The sequence below is a fragment of the Elephas maximus genome, chromosome 13, assembly GCF_024166365.1.
Source record: "Elephas maximus indicus isolate mEleMax1 chromosome 13, mEleMax1 primary haplotype, whole genome shotgun sequence".
Taxonomy (NCBI): domain Eukaryota; kingdom Metazoa; phylum Chordata; class Mammalia; order Proboscidea; family Elephantidae; genus Elephas; species Elephas maximus.
This window is the reverse complement of record NC_064831.1, coordinates 103,289,141-103,311,602: the sequence shown is the minus strand read 5'-3', so window position 1 is coordinate 103,311,602 and position 22,462 is coordinate 103,289,141. Positions and strand designations below refer to the sequence as shown.

General features: G+C 40.4%; 1 protein-coding gene across 3 annotated transcripts in view; it reads right to left on the bottom strand.

Moving 5' to 3' along the window:
• Positions 1 to 13,382, bottom strand: part of GABRA5 (gamma-aminobutyric acid type A receptor subunit alpha5) — a 152,869-nt gene extending 139,487 nt beyond the window's left edge. The window contains exons 1-2 of one of the 3 annotated variants that reach the window (XM_049905846.1): positions 13,174 to 13,382; positions 11,336 to 11,495 (exon numbers count right to left, since the gene is read on the bottom strand). In XM_049905846.1, the coding sequence (XP_049761803.1) occupies positions 11,336 to 11,421 (86 nt within the window). In that variant the 5' untranslated portion in view covers positions 11,422 to 11,495; positions 13,174 to 13,382. Of the gene's footprint in view, positions 1 to 11,335; positions 11,496 to 12,662; positions 12,762 to 13,173 lie in introns of those variants that run through there. The other 2 variants (XM_049905845.1, XM_049905847.1) reach the window with 2 other exon arrangements.
• Positions 13,383 to 22,462: the final 9,080 nt, after the last annotated feature.

The following is a 22,462-nucleotide window of genomic DNA, read 5'->3' as shown; positions in this document are numbered from 1 at the left end:
GGCTTCTTTGGTGAATTTTACCAAACATTTAAGGAAAAATTAATACCAATCCTTTTCAAACTCTTACCAAGAAAAAAAAAAGGGGGAACACTTCCTCACTCATTTAATGAAGCCATTATTACTATGATACCAAAGCCTGAAAAAGATACCACAAGAAAAGAAAACTACAGGACTGTAACCCTTATAAATATGTATGCAAAAATCCTCAATAAAATACTAGCAAACTGAATCCAACAGCATATTAAAAAGATTATATACACCATGACCAAGTGAGATTTATTCCATGAATGCAAGGGTAGTTCAACATAAGAAACTCAACCAATATAATATACCACATTAACAGAAGGAAAAAACCACATGATCATCTCAATAGATGCAGAAAGCATTTGAGAAAATTCAACACCTTTTCACATAAAGAAAACTCAGAAACCTAGGAATAGCAAGGAAATTCCTCAATATGATAAAGGGCATTAATAAAAAAATTAAAACCCATACCTAACATGATGCTCGATGGTGAAAGACTGGAAGCTATCCACGTAAGATTAAGCGCAGAACAAAGATACCCACTTTTATCACTACTATTGAACATTTACTGGAAGTTCTAGCCAAAGCAGCTAGGCAAGAAAGAAACATAAAGTCATCTAAATCAGAAAAGAAGATAAAACTATCACTATTAGCAAAAGACTTAACCCTGTATGTACAAAATCCCAAAGAGTCCACAAATAAGCTAGTAGAGCTAATGAATGAAGATACAAAATCAAAACACAAAAATAAGTTGTGTTGCTATACACTAGCAATGAACAATCTTAGAAGGAAACTAAAATAACAATTCCATTAAATACCTTGGAATATATCAAACCAAGGAGGTGAAGATCTATACGCTGAAAACTGCAAAACATTGCTGAAAGAAATTAAAGAAGACCTAAATAAATAGACCCTGGGTGGTGCAAATGGTTTGTGTTTGACTACTAACCCAAAGGTTGGCAATTCAAATCCATTCCGTGGTATCACAGAAGAAAGACCTGGCAATCTGCTTCAGTTAAGATTACAGCCAAGAAAACCATATGGAGCAGCTCTACTCCTGTAACACATGGGATTGTCATATGTCAGAATCAACTCAAGAGCAATAGGCTTAAATAAATGGAAAGACACCCTACGTTCATAGGTTAAAAGACTCAATGTTTTTAAGATGTTATTACACTCAAAGTAATATACAGATTCAACACAATCTCATCAAAATTTCAACAAACCATTTTTCAGAAATTAAAGAGTCTGTCCTCAAATTCATATGGAACTGCAAGGGGCTCCAAACAGTCAAAACAATCTTGGAAAAAGAACAAAGTAGGAGGAGTCACACTTTCTGGTTTCAAAACCTTCTACAAAGGTACAGAAGGCAAAACAGTGTGGTACTGGCATAAGGATAGACCTATGCTGTGTTGTTGTTAGGCACCATTGAGTCAGTTCTGACCCATAGCCACCCATGTACAACAGAACATACCACTGCTCGGTCTTGTGCCATCCTCACAGTCGTTGCTATGCTTGAGCCCATTGTTGCAGCCATGATGTCAATCCATCTTGTTGAGGGTCTTCCTGTTTTTCACTGACCCTCTGCTTTACCAAGCATGATGTCCCTCTCCAGGGACTAGTCCTTCTTGATAACATGTCCAAAGTATGTGAGACATAGTCTCGCCATCCTTGCTTCTAAGGAGCATTCTGGTTGTACTTCTTCCAAGACAGGTTTGTTCATTCTTTTGGCAGTCTGTGGCATATTCAATATTCTTCACCAACACCATAATTCAAAGGCATCAATTCTTCTTCGGTCTTCCTTATTCAGTGTCCAAGGATAGAAATATACAGCAATGAAATAGAATTGAGAGTCCAGAAATAATGTCATCCATCTATGACCAACTGATTTTTTACAAGGTTGCCAGGTTCATTTAAAATCGGAAAGAACAGTCTCTTCAACAAATGGTGCTAGAAAACTGATTTTCCACAAGCAAAAGAATGAAGTTGAGCCTCTATCTCATATCATATACAAAAATCAACTCAAAATGGATCAACAGCCTAAATATAAGAGCTGAAATCATAAAACTCTTAGAAGGAAACAAGAACAAATCTCCACTGTATTTAGCAAGGAACCCTGGTGGTATAGTGGTTAAGTGCTATGGCTGCTAACCAAAAGCTCAGCAGTTCTAATCCACCAGGTGCTCCTTGGAAACTCTATGGGGCAGTTCTACTCTGTCCCGTAGAGTTGCTATGAGTCAGAATCGACTCAAGGGCAACAGGTTTGGTTTCTGGTTTTTTGGTATTTAGCAAAGGATTCTTAGATATAACATCAAAAATGTGAGCAACAAAAGAAAAAAATAAATTGGACTTCACCGAAATTAAAAACTTCTGAGTGTCAAAGGGCTTTATTAAAAAAATTAAAAGACAACCTACAGAATAAGATAAAATATTTGTAAACCATATCTCTGAAAAGGGGTTAATATCCAATATATATAGATAATTCCTACAATTCAACAACAAAAAACAAACAACCCAATAAATAAATGGGCAACAGACTTGAACAGACATTTCTCCAGAGGAGATACACAAAGGGCCAATAAGCATAAGAAAAGATGCACAACAGCATCAGTCATTACGGTAAAGCAAATAAAAACCACAATGAGATACCATTTCACACCCACCAGGATGGCTATTGTGGAGCCCTGGTGGTGCAGCGGTTAAGAGCTCAGTTGCTAACAAAAAGGTCGGCAGTTCTAATCCACCAATTGCTCCTCAGAAACCCTATGGTGCAGTTCTACTCTGTCCTATAAGGTCGCTCTGACTCAATGGCAATGGATTTCTCTTTTCTTTTTGGTTTATTGGTCCCAAGTTGGCACAGTTTGCTATTGGCTGCTAACCTAAAGGCTGGCGATTCTAACCCACCCAGCAGCACCATGGATGATAGGCCTGGCAATCTGCTTCCATTAATATTACACCCAAGAAAACTCTATGGAGTATTTCTACTCCGTAACATGATGTCAACATGAGTCAGAATCAACTCAATAGCAACTAACAACAACAACAAGGATGGCTATTATAAAAAAAACTTAGTGTTGGTGAGTATGTGGAGAAATTGGAATCCTCATGTGCTCCTGATGACAATGTAAAATGGTGCAGCTGCTGTGTAGAAGAGTTGGCAGGTCCCCAAAAAGTTAAATATAGAATTAGCATACAATCCAGCAATTCCACCCCTGGGTATATATCCAAAATACTTAAAGCACGGACTCAAAAAGATACTTGAACACAAATGTTCATCATAACACTATTTATCTTAGCCAAAAGGTTGAAACAACCAAGTGTCCATCAACAGATAAATAGATAAACAAAATCTAGTATATCTACACAACAGAATATTATTCAGTCACAAAAATAAATGAAATTATGATACCTGCTATAACATGGTTGAACCTGGAAAACACTATGCTAAGTGAAATAAGCTAGACACAAAGGAACAGATCTTGTATGATGCCATTTGTATGAAATATCTAGAACAGGAAAATGCATAGAGACAGAAAATAGATTCGAGGTTACTGGGCACTAGGGGATGGAGGGAATATGAAGCTACTGCTTAGTGAGTAGAGATTTTCTGTTTGGGGCAATGGAAAAGTTTTGGAAATAGACAGTGGTCATGATGGCTGCACAACATTGTGAATGCAATTTATGCCATAGAAAAGTACGCTTAAAAATGGTTAAAATGGCAACCTTTATATTATACGTAATCTACTACCATAATTTTAAAGACACTGTGAGCACCTGAATGATTCAGAGGGAATGTACTAGTTATGCTAGTAATGTTCTAGTTAAAAGAGGAAAATTGCCCTTGAATAATATATGAAAAGGCATTCTTCATGAAACCAATGCTTACGTTTGCATGCTTGCATAGACAAAAAAGATAAATTTTATCTGTTCATGTTCATACATTACTTCTGTAAGTATCTGCTGGTTATAAAATTGTGTTTACCAAAGACTATTTGAATTAATAGCTCTAATGTAATAAAATTCTAACTCATTTTTTTTTCCTTTTTCATTTAATAAACCTCTAGGATATATTTAATATATTTAAGTGAGTGGAGTCAGATTTTGCCTTCTTATTGAGTTGACAGTCCCAAAATTTATCTTAAACTTATAATTTCTCTGTCTAATCTGATAAATTCCATGTTAAATTTAGTATTACATATGTGGACATTAAAATTCATTACCACCAAGTTGATTCTGACTCATAGTGGCCCTAAAGTACAGAGCAGAACTTCCCCATAGGGTAGGTCTTTACGGAAGCAGAATGCCACATCTTTCTCCTGTGGTGAGGCCGACGGGTTCAGACAGCCAACCTTTCAGTTAGCATTCAAGCACTTTAACCACTGCGCTACCATGGTCTCTTATGCGGACATTACTTTGATTTAAATATTGTTTCTGTACTAGCTTTTCTATACCATTTACTTTTTTTTATTTTTTGTTGTTGAGAATATATAGAAGAACATGCACCAATTCAACATTTCTACATGTGCAGTTCAGTGACATCGATAATATTCTTCAAGTTGTGCAACCTTTCTCACCCTCCTTTTCCAAATTCGTCCTCCCCAATTAACATAAACTCAGTACCCCCTAAGTTTCCTATCTACTCCTTGAAGTTGATATTGTCAATTTGATCCCCTACAGATAGTCCTTAAAAGAGCGCAACGCCTAAAGCAGACATTCTTTACTAGTTAGCTTGGTATTAAGAAGACTTCAGGTAATACTTTTGGTTTAAAGTTTAAAGATTATCTCAGGGTGATAGTTTCAGGGGTTCATCCAGCCTCCATGGCACCATTTACTTTTAATTATAGGCATACCTTGATTATATTGTAGGTTCGGTTCCAGGCTGCCACAATAAAGCAAGTCACATGAATTTCTCAGTTTTCCAGTGCTTATAAAAGTTATATTTACACTGTACTGTAGTCTGTTATATGGAATCCCTGGTGGCATAGTGGTTAAGAACTACGTCTGCCAACCAAAAGGTCAGCAGTTCGAATCCACCAGGCGCTCCTTGGAAACCCTATGGGGAAGTTCTACTCTGTCCTATAAGGTCACTATGAGTTGGAATCAACTCGGTGGCAAAGTTTTTTTTGTTTGTTTTTTGGGTAGTCTATTAAAAAAAAAAAATTTTTTTTTTTATTAAGTGTGCAATAACATTATGTCTAAAAAAACAATGTACATACCTTAATTTAAAAAATACTTTATTGCTAAAAAATGGTAATCCATCAGGTAAGCCTTCAGGGAGTCATAATCCTTTGGTTGATGGAGGGTCTTGCCTCGATGTTGATGGCTGCAGACTGATCATGGTGGTGGTTGCTGAAGGCTGAAGTAGCTGTGGCAATTTCTTAAAATAAGATAATAATGAAGTTTGCTGCATCGATTGACTCTTCTTTTCATGAAAGATTTCTCTGTAGCATGTGATGCTACTTGATAACATTTTACCCACATTAGAACTCTTTCAAAATTGGAGTCAATCTTCTCAAACCCTGCCACTGCTTTATCAACTAACTTTATGTAATATTCTAAAGCTTTTGTTGTAATTTCAACAACGTTCACAGCGTCTTCACCTGGAGTAAATTCCATCTCAAGAAAACACTTTCTTTACTTATCCATAGAAGCAACCCCTCATCCATTAAAGTTTTATCATGCATTTGTAGCAATTCAGTCACATCTTCAGTCTTCACTTGTATTCTAGTTCTCTTGCTATTTCTGCCACATCTGATTACTTCCTCAACTGAAGCCTTAAACCTCTCAAAGTCATACATGAGGATTAGAATCAAATTCTTCCATAACTCTTGTTAATACTGGTATTTTAACCTCCTCCCATGAATCACGAATGTTCTTAATGGCATCTAGAATGGTTCCTTTCCAGAAGGTTTTCAATTTACTTTGCCCAGATCCAACACAGGAATCACTATCTATGGCAACCATGGTCTTACAAAATGTATTTGTAAAATAATAAGACTTGAACGGTGATTTTACTCCTTGATATACACAAGCTACAGAACAGATGTTGTGTTAGCAGGCATGAAAACAACATTAATCTCCCTGCACATGCTCATCACAGCTCTTGGGTGACTAAGTGCATCGTCAATGAGCAGTAATATTTTGAAAGGATTTTTTTTTTTTTCTGAGCAGTAGATCTCAAGAGTAGGCATAAAACATTCAGTAAACCATGTTAAACAGATGTAATTTGTTGTTCCATTTATACGGCACAGGTAGAATAGATGAGCATAACTCTTAAGGGCCCTAGGATTTTCAGAATGGTAAATGAGCACTGGCTTCAACTTAAAGTCACCAGCAGCATAAGCTCCTAACAAAAGAGTCAGCCTGTCCTTTAAATCTTTGAAGCCAGGTATTGACCTTTCCTCTATAGCTACAAAAGTCCTAGACGGCACCGTCTTCCAGTGTAATCAGGCTGTTTTGTCCACACTGAAAATCTGCTGTTGAGCGCAGCCACCGTCATTGATCATCTCAGCTCCGTCTCCTGGACAACTTGCTGCAGCTTCTGTATCACTACTTGTTGCTTCACCTTATATTTTTATGTTATGGAGATGACTTCTTTCCTTAAACCTCATGAATCAACCTCCACTAGCCTCAAACTTTTCTTCTGCTGCTTCCTCACCTCTCCCAGCCTTCACAGAATCGAAGAGAGCTAGAGCCTTTCTTTGGATTAGGCTTAGGCTTAAGGGAGTGTTGTGGCTGGTTTGATCTTCTGTCCAGACCACTAAAACTCTCCACATCAGCAATAAGGCTGTTTCGCTTTCTTGTCATTCACACGTTCACCGGAGCAGCACTTTTAATTTCCTTCAAGAACTTTTCCTCCGCATTCACAACTTGGCTGTCTGGCGCAAGAGGCCTTGCTTTTGGCTTATCTAGGCTTTCAACATGCCTTCCTCACTAAGCTCAATCGTTTCTAGTTTTTGATTTAAAGTGAGAGACGTGAGACTCTTCCTTTCACTTGGACACTTAGAGGCCATTGTAGGGTTATTAATTGGCCTAATTTCAATATTGTCATGTCTCAGGGAATAGGGAGGCCCGAGGAGAGGGAGAGAGATGGGGGAGAGGGAGAGATCAGTGAGGCAGTGATAACACACACAACATTTTCCAACTAAGTTCCCTGCTTATATGTGTTCAGTTAGTGGTGCCCCAAAACAATTACAATAGTTTAACAATTCACTGATCACAGAACACCATAACAGACACAAAAATAGTGAAAAAGTTTGAAATACTGTGAAAATTACCAATATGTGACATAGAGACATCAAGTGAGCACATGCTGTTGGGAAAATGACACGGATAGCCTTGCTCAACGCAGAGTTGCCATGAACCTCCAATTTGTAAAAACTGCAGTATCTGCGAAGCACAATAAAGCGAAGCACAGTAAAACAAGGTATGCCTGTACTGCTCTCACCAAAATAACTTTAATGCCTCGTATAATATCATGCCCCCAAATGTGACTGAGCATAAATCTGACTGTCAATCAGGGCCTCTGTTCTGTTATTCACTTGAATCAAAGCTCTGTTATATAATTTTAAAACAATAGAAGAATCATAAAGGCTATTGCAAATTTACTGCTGGTGACTCAGATCAAATTTAGAATACTAATGGGAGGGGAAGAAGAAATAATACATGGTTACATGCAGTACTCATACACTTGCAAAGCTATTTCACATGAATTATCTAATACATCTTTTTTTTTTTACTTGCCATGCTTAGAACTTTTCCTCTTGCCAGATCTGCACACTTTTCACAAATGCTGCACATCAACTTTCAGACACACAAAACCACCCTGCCTTCTTCCTTCTGTGCCAGTCTGATTTTCTGTAACACTACTTTTACTTCTCTGGCCAGTTCTTTGGCTTCTTTTACATGTTTACAGGAATCCGCATTTTTCTTGGCCTAGAATCATGTTCAAAGTATGGTCTTTTGTGCCTCCCTTTCATCTTTCAGTTGAACCCAATCACAGAAACTCTTTCTTTGGGGGAAAAGAAACAGCTTGTCTGAACTCCTTCGCCCCTAATCTTAATCTTAGAGAAAAGAAAATTCTCTCTAGCCTAAAGCCCAGAACACCTTTCAGAAGAACGTCCCCTTACTCCCTAGATTGGTCTGAAGTAAAAGGCTCTGCAAACCATGTATTGTCAAGTGACAGCACACAAGGGACAATGGTAGCCCAATCACACATGCAGAGTGGAGATAACAGAGAGGACTCAAGTGTGAACCTCCAGGAAGCTACTCGCCTGCCTCACTTTTTTTGAAAGCCAACTACAAGATGGGGCTACTGATGCTTAGCCCTTAAGGCTGTTCTTGGCATTTGTCTAAAACCAGTGACATAAACATAGGTGTTCTACGTTGTGACAGTTATCATTTTGTCAAGATTTAGAGTCAAGTAAATATTATGAAACTTTCTTTGGGATTTGACAAATATATTCTTAAGCACATTTAGAGTAATATGAAAGTTAGGGGAGCTATAAATGCCTTGTAAAAAAAAGACTGATAAAGAGGATTGTACCCCCGACATCACAAGGTTTTTTATGGCAGCTGAAATCCACATGCTTGCTGGCCAGGGTGAGTGAAACTTGGCTGTCCCACTTTGTTCATTAAAGCAACTGGATGTACACGGTCAAGAGTTAAAAGCACTATGAGAACTTGCTGCAAAATTCCACTTTTAGAAGTATCTTCTAAGAGAAATGATCTCAAACACTAAAAAAAATGTTTCAAGCTCAAATATGTTCACTACAGTAATATTTATAAGAGCAAAATCAGAAACAGTTTAAACATCCCAAATTAGGGAAGTAGTCAACTAGGAGTCCCTGCGTGGTGCAAACTGTTAAGCACTTGACTACTAGCCAAAAGGCTGGCGGTTTGAACCCGCCCAGAGGTGCCTCAGAAGACAGGCCTGACTATCTGCTTTCGAAAGGTTACAGCCTTAAAAATGCAGCGGAGCAGTTCTGCTCTGCATATATAGGGTGGCCGTGGGTTGGAACCAACTCGACAGCAACTAACAACAACGGTTAACTATGAGGCATTCATGCACTTCAATAATGTACATCCATTTTAAAATTATCCATTTTAAAGAGTTTGTAATAAAGTGTTAGGCACAAAAAAGGTACAAAATTGAATGCACGGTATCATCTCAACTATATAACAATACATGTAGAAACAAAGAGAAGGAACAAACCGAAATTTGAAGGATGACTGTCTCTGAGTGGTGGAATTAAAGATACTTCCCTTCTTTTACACTTTTCTGCACGTCACATATTTTCTGCAGTTAGTATGTCTTATTTTAGAATGGGCTAGAGACCTTACATTTAAAAGATTTTAAAACTCCTCCAACAGCCAATTTTCTATTCAGTTATTGAGGGGAATTCTACCACATTGCTCAGTGTTAGCTTCCAGAAATTAATACATATCTATTTTGAAGATGACCTCAGAAAGCTACAGAATTTAATAAATCAAGTATAACTGCTTCTAACTGCTGAACTCCTATGCATACTACTTCATGTTCCCGGCTTCTATCTACCAGGGAGTATAATAATTTCATGCCTAAACAATGCAATTTCAAAAAAATACATTTTGACCAAAATGTTATAAAGAATACGTCTTCTCAATCCTAGCATATTCCTCACCTCCAAAATGTTGCTCTGTCTATGCAGGACATCAGTAAACAAGGCAACTTCCTGATGTATTAACTCGGAAATTTGAACATTCTGATGATTCGCTTACACACACACCTTTCATTATGGACATCACCGTTTAGCAGCTGGAAGGGACCTTGGAAAGGAAAATTTTCATCTAACGGATAAGGAAGCCAAGGACAAGGGAGAGGCAGTACCCACTCAGGGGGAGAAGCAAAGCAAGAAAAACATCAAGTGTTCTTTTCCAGAGCCCTGGTAGTACAGTGGTTAAGAGATTGGCTTTAACCAAAAAGTCAGCAGTTCAAATCCACCAGCCACTTCTTGGAAACTCTATGGGGCAGTTTACTTTGTCCTATAGGGTCACTATGAGTTGGAATTGACTCGATGGCAAGGGTTTCCTTTTTTTTCTTTTGGTTTCTGGATGGCTGAAAGGGTTTAATGCCAGGCGGTCTCATTAGCGTGATCAGAGTGCACAGGACTGCCTCCCTCATGATGGTTGGAGCAGGAGGGCAAGTACTCCTGAGCCCCATTCTCCAGGACAGGGCTCTGGCTGAGGGCTCAGGCCTGTGTTCCGACAGACCTGGACTACAATCCTGGTGCCATCATTTGCCAGTGATGGGACTTGGGAGTGCCATATCCTCTCTCTGTTCCCCCCTCTGTACAAGGCCTGGAAAAGTCAAAAGAGCAGGTAATGCCCAGAGGACAAACAGAGAACACTGCTATCTGGGAGGGTCCTCCTTCCTCACCAGTGAGAGCAGCTCTCTGTGGGTGAGTCACTGCATTCTGTAGAACGCTTTGTGACTGACACAGGGCAGAGCCGATTCTAACAGAACTAATGCCTAGCTACTTTTATCATATTCTCTTCAAATGCAATTTCATAATTGTACCCCAACTTCAAATTACAAGCCTTCTGATTAGGTGGAACATTTCTGAGAATGGAGATGGATAGAGCAGGACCGTCACTTCAGATAAAAACATTTATCTGGTATGTTGGCTATCATTAGTTTGATAAAAGGTAAAAATTGTTACATGGATACTAAAGGCCAAAATAAAGAAGGTTAATGGCAATGATAATGCCAGAACCTCGGAGGTGTCTTTGAGATTTTCAGGTACATGTGGATTCTGGTTTCTAAACTTGCATTCAGATGGCCATGCAATCCCAAGCGCAAGGCTCCTGGGTCAGTCTAGCACCGCTGCAAGTCCTTTTCAACGTCACGTAGCACAGACTTTGCTTTAAAGGGAAATTCCACTGGATAGTGGAACCAGTGGGAGCATCACAACGTTGAACACAGCCTTGTCTAATATGCAATAAACGTCCTTTACGCATGAGAACTCCTGAACCTTGCTTTAACCTGAGTAGGTGGAAACACAGCTGACTGTGAAACCATGCTCTGCTCCTATTTCTGAGAATATAATCGGCCTCTGTTCTGACTCACTGCAGAGACCCCACACTCGGAGAAGCCTTGCTCAGGAAGAAAGTCTCAGGCAGGACAAGGACTCTTATTTACAACACACTGAAGGGAGTGGGACTGCAAAAGTGGAGAACAAGGGTTTGCTGAGTGATGTACTGCTCTGCAAAGGTTTTTTAAAGGCATTTTTGTCCCTAAAATCATAAAATAAATGTATAGATAATAACTCACCCAAAGTGACTGGCAAAGTTCATGGAAATACAAAAGAGAAGGAAGGTTTTGACCATGATAAAGCTAGAGAACATTCCATTGTCCATTCCCAGTGAGAACAGCAGTTGAAGCAGATGAATTTGGAAGAATAACTCCTCCTTCCTCCAACTTGATGGTGAGACTGAAAGGTACACAAAGGAGAACTGCACATGAGCATGAGCGTGTTTGTGTCACGGTTCCTAGACTCAAATCCGACTGCTAATGCTCCACAATTTACAAAGAAAGGGAACCTGGCTGTCATTCCCCAGCCATAGCTCGAAGCCAGGAATCATGTGTGTTCATCGGACAGCAAGCTGGAGCAGGAAAGAAGTTATAATATGGTTTAATTTCCCCATATACTTAGAATGTGGAGTCTTTCTTGTACCTTATTTTTTCTCCTTTTCTCAAACACTATGTTTTACTTTTAAGCATGTTACCAAATGACCCACTGTCCCTAGTATCAGAAAAAAGAACAGCGTTATCTCAGCAGCTGCATTTTGTTATCTGTCAAATCCACAAGTGGGATAATTTTACCTTTCTGAAATATTTGCCACGTGTTCAAAGACAGCAAGCTACTCCTTGTTCTGCAAAGTGCTGAGAGAAAGTATGCGGAAAGAAGGGGGAAAAGGCACATTTAAGAAACAAGTCTGGCTACAGGATCACCATAATATAACAACTGTCACCATCTTCTCAGCTATCTGCCTCAGAGAGTAAATAATGTAATAGTCACTGCATCTTACTGAGTGACTGAAGTCTCTCAGTTCGGTGTCGGGCCCTGATTAATGCATCTGAGATACGGCCAGTCGTGGCTGCTAGGCTTTGGAACTAACCTTAGCGAATGCACCTATTTCCCAGTACGCGCAGCATGGACATAGCATGTTCAAAATAAGCATTTCCCCGAGGAACCCCAAAGTTGGAATTGGAAAACGCACAACAGGTACTTCCACCTCCGAAGTGAAGACTCTGTGATTCCTGTCAAAGTGGCAGGGGAACAGGCGGTGATCCTCTGGGCTCAGCGTGGGGCTCCTGGTCAGAGCCCGCACAGCTTGCTCACCGCGCCGGGTACCGGAACCGCAGACGGCGCCTCCCGCGGTCCATCAGCCCCGCGCTGGGGCCCACCAAGGAGAGCCTGCCGGGCTCCCGAACCCGAACGCGGTGCAGGTGGGCGCGGGAGGGGCACTGCGGAGACACAACGTCTGCTGCTCGCCGCCCGGGGCCCCGGCAGGGCCCGTCTCGCTCCCGGTTCGCTGCGGCGAGCCGAGCGGTCTGCTCCCAGCTCCTCTGAGGCCCGCTGCCAGCCCTCGCTCACCTCCGCGCTCCTGGCCCCGGGTCCGAGCCGAGCATCCGTCCCGCAGCGCCCTCCTCCGCCGCGGGCAGCGCACGGGGCTCGAACAGCCCGCCCAACAAACACCTGCGACCCTCAGGCAGCACAACAGGAAACCCTTCTGGGTCGCGGTTTCGCTGGTCCGGCTCTAAGCAGATGTGGCGGTCCCCGCCCCGACCCCATACCTTCCAAGCCAGCGGCCCTGTGGCCGCTGCGCCCTGGGGCCTCGGCGCAGGACAGCGCCCCGTCCGGCAGGGCTGAGCTGACCAGGGCGCCCCCGCACTCTAGCGCGCCGCTTCGCCCCGGCAGCCCCCGAGCAAAGTTTGCTCTCCAGCCGCCGCGGCGCCCCCGCCTCGGTCTCCGCCTCGCCTCTCAGCCATGCAGCCTCGACTCGGGCGCCCCAAAGAGAGCGTGCGGCAGAAGCCGGGAGCGCCCGCCCTCCCGCCCTCCCTCCTCTCTTCCCCAGCTGCCCGCCCCACGGCCCGGCCCCGCGCACCTGGGGCTTACCCTGCGCGCCTGCCCCGAGAGGCGAGCGCTCGGCGAGGGTGCATCCTCATCCTCGTCCTGCTCCTCCTCCTCGAGCCCGGCTGGCAGGCGCCAAGGGCCGGTGCGGCGTCACCGCCTCAGGCTGCCCGCACGAACTTCCCGGTGCTTCTGGCCGAGCGCAACCCGCGCCCCAAGCGCTCCCCGCGCTCCCGCTGCCGCCCTGCGGCTTCGGTCTGCACCGCGTCCGGGGCCGCGCTGCCTCCCCGCCGCAGCGCCCCGCGCCCCGCGCGCCCGTGCTCGCTCGCGCTCGTTCTCTCTCGCCTGCGCGCGCTCGCTCTCACCTCTTCCAAGCGCCACTTGTCGCCTTCTGGGCTTGAGGTTCGATCGCTCCTTTGCAGAGGCGCTCAGGGCAGAGGGCGCCAGGCCCTCGCTAATGCGAACTGAATCTTGCTCCGCAGAGGGGGCGGGCTCAGGGCCCCGCAGTTAGGCCTGAATTGGGACAGGCCATATTTCTGCTGAAGTTTCTTGAGGGCCTTTAGTCACGTTTTTGGTGTCTTTTGTAATAAACACGGATGTAAAACACACAGATGGAAAGGGAGTTTCAGTAGGCAGGAGCCTGGGATCATGGGGGCCATTGTTCTGGGAGCTGTCTCCTCTTCAGGGCCAGCCAAGTGCCTCCCTCTGACCTCGCCCCTTCCTCAGTTTTTCGTGGCGGGACTTATACTCTTCAGAAATGAGCTAGCTTGTGAACAACCTTTTTATCTTTTTATTAATTACTGGAGGTGGGGTGGGGGGGATGAGTGAAATTGGATTAGATTAGAATAACCCACTGCCAGAACCAAACCCACTGCCCCCAAGTCAACTCCAACTTGTAGTGACCCTACAGGACAGAGTAGAGCTGCCAGCTAGGGTTTCCAAGGTGGATTTGAACAGCCAACCTTTAGGTTAGCAGCCAAACACTTAACCACTGTGCCACCAGGGCTCCTTTGATCAGAATAAACACCCTTATCTAATTGTAGTGTCATTTGGGGGTTTCTGAGATTCATTTCTTGGAGACCACCTTATCAATGGCAAGGAGAGAGGGGCTCTGCAAACCCGAGCTGGTCTACTGTTGGGGGTAGGAGTTCCCTGGACCTGGCCAAGGTGCACTGCCTCCAGTTGCCCATTCACACAGTGAAATTTTATTATTTTGGTTTGATTGTACTCATACCTGACACTAATCTCAGTGGTGCGTTTCCTGTGGGATGAACATGGTACTGATGACAACCATCCAGTGCCACCCCCCCCCATTAAAGTGACTGCCGGACAGAAACGGGGCTCCCTTCAAACAGCACAAACAAGATGGCTGCAAAAGCAAGCACCTTCCTTAATTTTAAAATCTTAGTATCTTGTTTCATTGGGAGATGGGTGCCTCTGGACAGTGAGAACACACAGGGAAAAATGTTCAGGATTTACGGTCAAACCACTGAAGACATGGGGTTTATACTATTATTGCACACATTTAGTGAAACTGCATTATTTATGGTCACTTTTAAGACAATAATTGTGAAAAAAAACAAATTTCTAACTCTACTCCAGAGAATTCTTTAATCTTCAAGCAAGTGAATTAAGTGCCTCACTTCTTCGGATATGTCAAATACCCTGTATTCCACGTCCAACAACCTGCTGGTGCTTTTGCACCTTCCAGAAATTCCATAACACTCTAATGGGAGACCGTAAGTGTATTCCAGTAGCAGAATATAATGATATATATACACATATATGTTGCAAGTCTACAGAAAGTGTTATTCTAAAAATACGTTTAGTCACAGTATGCAATAACTCTGATTCTAGTAGTTATGCACAAAATATAAAATAGAAAAGATCATTTACAAGGATTTTCCCATTGTAAACTAATCAGATTTTATAATTTATTTTTTTAACTTTTAGATGTTGGAATTCTAGGTTTGGAAATACCAGTGACTGCTACACTTCTCTCAGGAATAAACACCATAATGCAAATCAAAGAATTCAAATAGCCAGTGAATTTATAGCATTAGTGATTGTCACACAAAGTTATTCAGTATTTCTTGCAAAAAAAAAAAAGTAGATGGACAACAGAGTACTTTTGTATTATTAGAGTTATGCACATTAATTCTTGGCAATAAAACTTACATTATTGAAGAATAAAATGTCAACTGTATCTGAATTTATGTTATTTTGATGTGTTACATTTAAATTATCCATGGTTTATTTATGGTTTTTGTAAATTTTCTATCAGCTTAATTTCAACATATGTGATTGAATATATGAAAATTATCTTTTAAGTAAGACCCATTCTTTAAAATTGTATTTGAGTGTGTCACTATACATATTTACCTCCTCTGCGTGATGGAATGGTAACCCAGTCTCTCCTGCTGATGTTTATGTAACAGCTTCATGCCAGATGGACCTGAGGGGAGAGTGAAATAATAAAAGATGTCAGAACCTTACAGAGCCTCACAGTTTTAGAAGAATATTCATTACCATTTCCATAGGTCTATTTTAATACAAGGTTCAATGTTTCCCTGGTCTACCAGCTGAATTCTCATTTACATCACTAGCATTTTCCCTTTTACCGAATGAAATAAAACAAAGAATGCAGTAGAGGGCACCCCAGTTCCACATAACCTCAGTGTTTGACCCATATTGATAAGAATTGAGTTTCCAGTGTGAAGCCTAAAATAACTGAAATTGGGAAGATGGCTACGGTTGGAGTTCACGCCTACCAAGTGCCCACTCTGCACCCCAGTCTAGAGCAAAGGGTGAGAAGGGAGGCTGTCTGTTTGTGTGGGCAGGTCTAGTTAAAGGTAACTAAATCACGTAAAGCAGTGTCATCTGGTGGAAGTCCAGCCCTGTAAGGTGAGAAGATGAACAGAGGGTGTTCTAAACTCAGCCCACAAGTACAGCATAAGGCATGTTCAAGAAACTGCGTGTGACTCTGTGTTTGTAGAGAATAAAGTACAAGGTTAAGTTAGAGTGTAGTAAGGTGAGACAGGTAGGTGGAGACCAGTATGAGAAAACATGCAATGTGGAACCAAGGAGTCAACTTTATCCTGGAAGCAAGAAGGAGCCATTGCATAGTTTTGTTCAGAGAAAGGTCACAATGCTAGAAAACAACCACTCTGGCAACTGTATAGAGAAAAGGTTGGGAGAAGGCAATCCAGGCTAAAATCATACATGAACATCACAGGCCTAACATACAGCAGCACGTGTAGGAGCTTAATAAAGGCTGGAGTTAACTCATTAATGGAACGATGAACATTGACTCACATGTATTCAAAGCAGACTAATAAGTGTTTTGACCAAACACAGACAAGAGGGTCTTGACTGTTCAGAGAAAGAAGAGGTCAAGTCTAACTGAAAGAAGAGTGAAATTTTCTAGGAAAAGATGGCAGTTGATCTGGACTCCGAAAAAGAACTTGAACAGGAAAATACTAAAAAAGGCAAAGGAAAGACTAGGAACAAAGGTGGAGGGCATTCTAAGTAATAAGTGTTTTCTTTATTTTTAACCCATAATTTATTTCTTTTACATTTCACATTGTTTAAATCAGAGCTCTCGAATTAATTGTCTAAAGGCTACATATGGACTACAGGTAAGTTTTAATTACCCATCACTATTTCAAATTAGAGACTACATTTAAAAAACAGAAGACTTCATAATACATAAATGAATGAACCAATAAATGAAAGAATCTGGATTGCTGGCTTTATTTAAAAATAGAAGCAGATATAGCAACACTGAGTGTACCCCAGGTGCTTTTGTGCCCCGCCCCACTCCATTCCACTTATAATGTGTGCCCCACCCCACTCCATTCCACTTATAATGTGTTATGAGCTACTTAAAGCAGCAAACTCTGTTCTTTCTTACCCTTAACCTACTCCCTTCATTTATGTTACCTGGAAAATAGAGACAATTGAAGTCTTAAAAAAGCTTTTAAAATTTCTTTTTTGAATCCACTTTATATCCATTATAGGCTTATTATTTACATATCATTGTGGTTTTTGTTTCATTCTTTCTTCATTTTTAGCGATTGCTCTCGGGTTTGCAATACATATACATAACTTTTTACAGCCTACCTTTGAATAACATTGCACTATTTCATGTATAGTGTAGTGTATGAATCTTACAACAGTAAATATACTTCTGATATACAGTAACAGTATATTTCCATTTTTCATCCTGTTCTGTTTACAAGGTCCCTGAATGGCTTATTTGTACGCATCTTGGTTAAGAGCTTGGCTGCTAACCAAAAGCTTGGCAGTTCAAATCCACCAGCAGCTCCTTGGATACCCTATGGGGCAGTTCTACTCTGTCCTGTAGGGTCGCTCTGAGTCAGAACCAACTCAACAGCACCTAACACCAACAACTAAATTGAAAGTTGGTGGTTCAAAACCATCCTGTGGCACCATGGAAGAAAGGCCTGGCAATCTGCTTCTGTAAAGATTACAGCCAATAAAACCCTATGGAGCTCAGATCTACCCTGTAACACATGGGGTCACCATGAGTTGGAATTGACTTGATGGCAATGGGTTTGGGCATTTTTTTTGTTTCTTTGTTTTTTGGTGCTGTTTATTATTGTTGTCACACATGTTACTTCTACATAGGTTAACCAGTCAATTGTATTTTACATTGTCAGTCAATTACCTTTTTTTAAAAGATAGTAAATAAGGAAAAAATTTCATTTTATATTATTTTCATTCTGTTCGAATAACTCCCTTGAACATTTCTTGTATTACAGGTCTGCTGTGATGAATTCTATAAGCTTTTGTTTGTCTGAAAAAAAAATTATTTCATCCTCACTTCTGAAAGTTATTTTTGCTTAGTATACAATTCTGGGTTGACAGATATTTTTATACTTACTTCAAATGTCTTGTTCCACTGTCTCCTAGCTTACATTATTTATAACAAAAAAATCTGCTGTCACTCTTGTCTTTATTTCTCTGAATAGAAGGGGTCTTTTTTCCCTGTGGCTGATTTCAAGGTTTTCTCTTTATCATTGTTTCTCAGCATTTCTTTGTATCTAATCTGTCTTGGGATCTTTAACCTTAGTGGTCAAAATTTATAGCTTTTATCAAATTTGGAAATTTTTGTATCTATTCTTAGCTCTCATCCCCCAAGATCACGGATTTTTTTGGTCAATTTTTTCCCGCTATGCTTTGTTTTTGGATATTTTCTATTTCTACATCTTCAAGTTTGCTAATCTTCTTTTTCCAGTGCTATGAATCCTATCCAGTGTATTTGTCATATCACGCATTGTGTTTTTCATCTCTGAAACCTCCACTTGGTTCTTCTTTACATCTTTCATTTCTCTCTTCCTCATGCTTATATTTTTATTTCAATCTGAGAACATATTTGTAATAGCTTCTCGCATGGACGTTTTACAATAGAGAAGTTGAAACCTACAACTTCCTTTTTCCTGCCGGGGTAGTCATCCATTATATTATTTACTTTTGATATTTAGAAAATTCCTTAAGATTTATCTTAGTTTTGACAGCCATGAATTATTATTTTCAGTGAACTATTTTATTGAACTCAATAGGTTCAGAACAAAAACCACTGCTGTTCAGTTGATTCTGACTCATAGTGACCCTACAGGAAGACTAGAACTGCCCCTTCAGGCTTCCAAGGAGCAGCTGGTAGATTTGAATTGCTGACCTTTGGTTAGCAGCTGTAGCTCACTGTAGCTCTTAACCACTGCACCTATTAGAACTGCTAATAAGGATTCAGGTTATACCTGATTTAAAAAAAAAAAAAAGTTTTTCTTCTGTTACTTCACTGAAAATGTTTTCAGATATAATTGTTCTTTTTTTTTTTTTTTTTAGAAAGTAACACCACTTATTATTATATTCTATCTCCTTTGGTCTCTGTCATACTTATCTAGTAAGCTATATATCTTAGTATAATTTTCAAATTTTTAACATGATTTCCTCACACCTATATTTGTTTCTGCCCAATTCAAAATATTCAATCATATGGTCTACTATGCCAGAAATGACAACTTGAAGAGGAATGGCATTGCCTTCATCATCAAAAAGAACATTACAAGATCTATCCTGAAGTACAATGCTGTCAGTGATAGGATAATATCCATATGCCTACTAGGAAGACCAGTTAATACAACTATTACTCAGATTTATGCACCAACCACTAAGGCCAAAGGTGAAGAAATTGAAGATTTTCATCAGCTTCTGCAGGCCAAAATTGATGAATATGTAATCAGGATGCATTGATAATTACTGGTGACTGAAATGCTAAAGTTGGAAACAAAGAAGGGTCAGTAGTTGAAAAATATGGGCTTGGTGATAGAAAGAATGCCTGAGATTGCATGATAGAATTTTGCAAGATCAGCAACATCTTCATTGCAAATAACTTTTCACCAACATAAATGGCAACGGCAACTATACACATGGACCTCCCCAGATGAAATACATTGGAATCAAATCTACTACACCTGTGGAAAGAGACAATGGAAAACCTCAATATCATCAGTCAAAACAAGGCCTGGGGCCAACTGTGGAACACACCATCAATTGCTCATATACAAGTTGAAACTGAAGAAAATTAGAACAAGTCCAGGAGAACCAAAGTACGACCTTGAGTATATCCCACCTGAATTTCGAGACCATCTCAGGAATAGATTTGACACACTGAACACTAATGACTGAAGACAAGATGAGTTCTGCAATGACATCAAGGATATCATACATGAAGAAAGCAAGAGGAATATTAAAAGACAGGAAAGAAAGAAAAGGCCAAAATGGATGTCAGAAGAAACTCTGAAACTTGTACTTGAACATCAAGCAGCTAGAGCAAAAGGAAAAAATGATGAAGTAAAAGAACTGAACAGAAGATTTCAAGGGCAGCTCGAGAAGACAATGTAAAGTATTATAATTACACGTGCAAAGGTCTAGAGATAGAAAACCAAAGGGAAGAACACGCTTGGCATTTCTCAAGCTGAAAGAACTGAAGAAAAAATTCAAGCCTTGAGTTGCAATACTGAAGGATTCTATGGGGGAAATATTAAATGATGCAGGAAGCATCAAAAGGAGATGGAAGGAATACACAGAGTAATTATACCAAAAAGAATTGGTCGATGTTCAACCATTTCAGGAGGTAGCATGTGATCAGGAACCAATGGTACTGAAGGAAGAAGTCCAAGCTGCACTGAAGGCATTGACAAAAAACAAGCCTCCAGGAATTGACAGAATATCAATTGAGGTGTTTCAACAAACAGATGCAGGGCTGGAAGTGCTCATTCATCTATGCGAAGAAACTTGGAAAACAGCTACCTGGCCAACTGACAGGAAAAGATCCATATTTATGCCTATTCCCAAGAAAGGTGATCCAACCGAATGTGGAAATTATTGAACAATATCATTAATACCACATGCAAGCAAAAGTTTGCAGATCATTCAAAACCAGCTGCAGCAGTATATCAACAGGGAGCTGCCAGAAATTCAGGCCAGATTCAGAAGAGGATGTGGAACCAGGGATATCATTGCTGATGTCAGATGGATCCTGGCTGAAAGCAGAGAATACTGGAAGGATGTTTACCTGTGTTTTATTGACTATGCAAAGGCATTTGACTGTAGGGATCATAATAAATTATGGATAACATTGCAAAGAATGGCAATTCCAGAACACTTAATTGTGCTCAGGGGAAACCTGTACATAGATCAAGAGGCAACTGTTTGGGCAGAGCATGGAGATACTGGGTGGTTTAAAGTCAGGAAAGGTGTGTGTCGGGGTTGCATCCTTTCACCATACCTATTCTAGCCTGTATGCTGAGCAAAGAATCTGAGAAGCTGGACTATGTGAAGAAGAATGAGGCATCAGGATTGAAGGAAGACTCATTAATAACCTGTGTTATGCAGATGACACAACCTTGCTTGCTGAAAGCAAAGAGGACTTGAATTACTTACTGATGAGTATCAAATACCACAGCATTCAGTATGGATTACACCTCAACATAAAGAAAACAAAAATCCTCACAACTGGACCAGTAAGCAACATCATCATAAATGCAGAAAAGATTGAAGTTGTCAAGGATTTCATTTTACTTGGATCCACAATCACCACCCATGGAAGCAGCAGTCAAGAAATGAAAAGATGCATTGCATTGGGCAAATCCGCTGCAAAAGACCTCTTTAAAGTCACCTTGAAGACTAAGGTGCACCTGACCCCAAGCCTTGGTATTTTCAGTCGCATCATATGCATGCAAAAGATGGCCAATGAATAAGGAAGACCGAAGAAAAGTTGACGCTTTTGAATTGTGGTGTTGGTGAAGAATATTGAATATACCTTGACTGCCAAAAGAACAAATAAATCTGTCTTGGAAGAAGTAAAGCCAGAATGCTCCTTAGAAGCATGATGGTGAGACTACATCTGACATACTTTGGACATGTTTCAGAAGAGATCAGTCCCTAGAGAATGATATCATGCTTGGTAAAGTATAGGGTCCATGGAAAAGAGGAAGACCCTCAACAAGATAGGTTGACTCAGTGGCTGCAACAATGGCCTTAAGTACAACAACGATTGTGAGCATGGCGACAGACCGGGCAGTGTTTCATTCTGTGGTACATAGGGTCGCTATGAGTCAGAACTGACTCAACGGCACCTAACAACAACAAACAACAACATATTTGTTTCTGTGGTGTCTATTCTGTATTTTACATTCAATTTTTACAATATTGAGACCTACAAAGCAAATAATGTCAATATAAATTATGAAGCAAACATTAAAATAAAATTAATGAATCATCATTCAACCAACCTCAGATATAGATTATTAACAATCATTAAACTTCCCTGTATATTCCTTCTCCAAAACATCTATTCTCAATGCCCCCACTCAAACTTCAACACTTTTTAAATGTATTTCTTAAAAATGATAGTGTACTGATTTTCTTCGTGGGCTTTCCAATATAATGTTTAAGCAATATATTGTTTATTTAGAGAGCAGAGTAGATGTGATAAAATTTCTGTAGAAACACTTCTGTGATTTTTTTTAGATCAATATACTCTTTAAATTTTGCTCATGCTATTTTATGAGTTATTTGTTTTCCCCGCTGTACATTATATTGCATTTCATAAATTAAATTATCACCATTAATGAAAAAAAAATTTCCTTTTTTTTCTACTGACAGTCATTTAAATTGCTTCCAGTATTTTGTCGTTAGAAATAATACTATGAACATCATTGTATACATCTCTTAGGCACGTGTACAAGGGCTTTCATACAGCAGCAGTTCTCAAAGTTTTTGTTCTTAGAATCCTG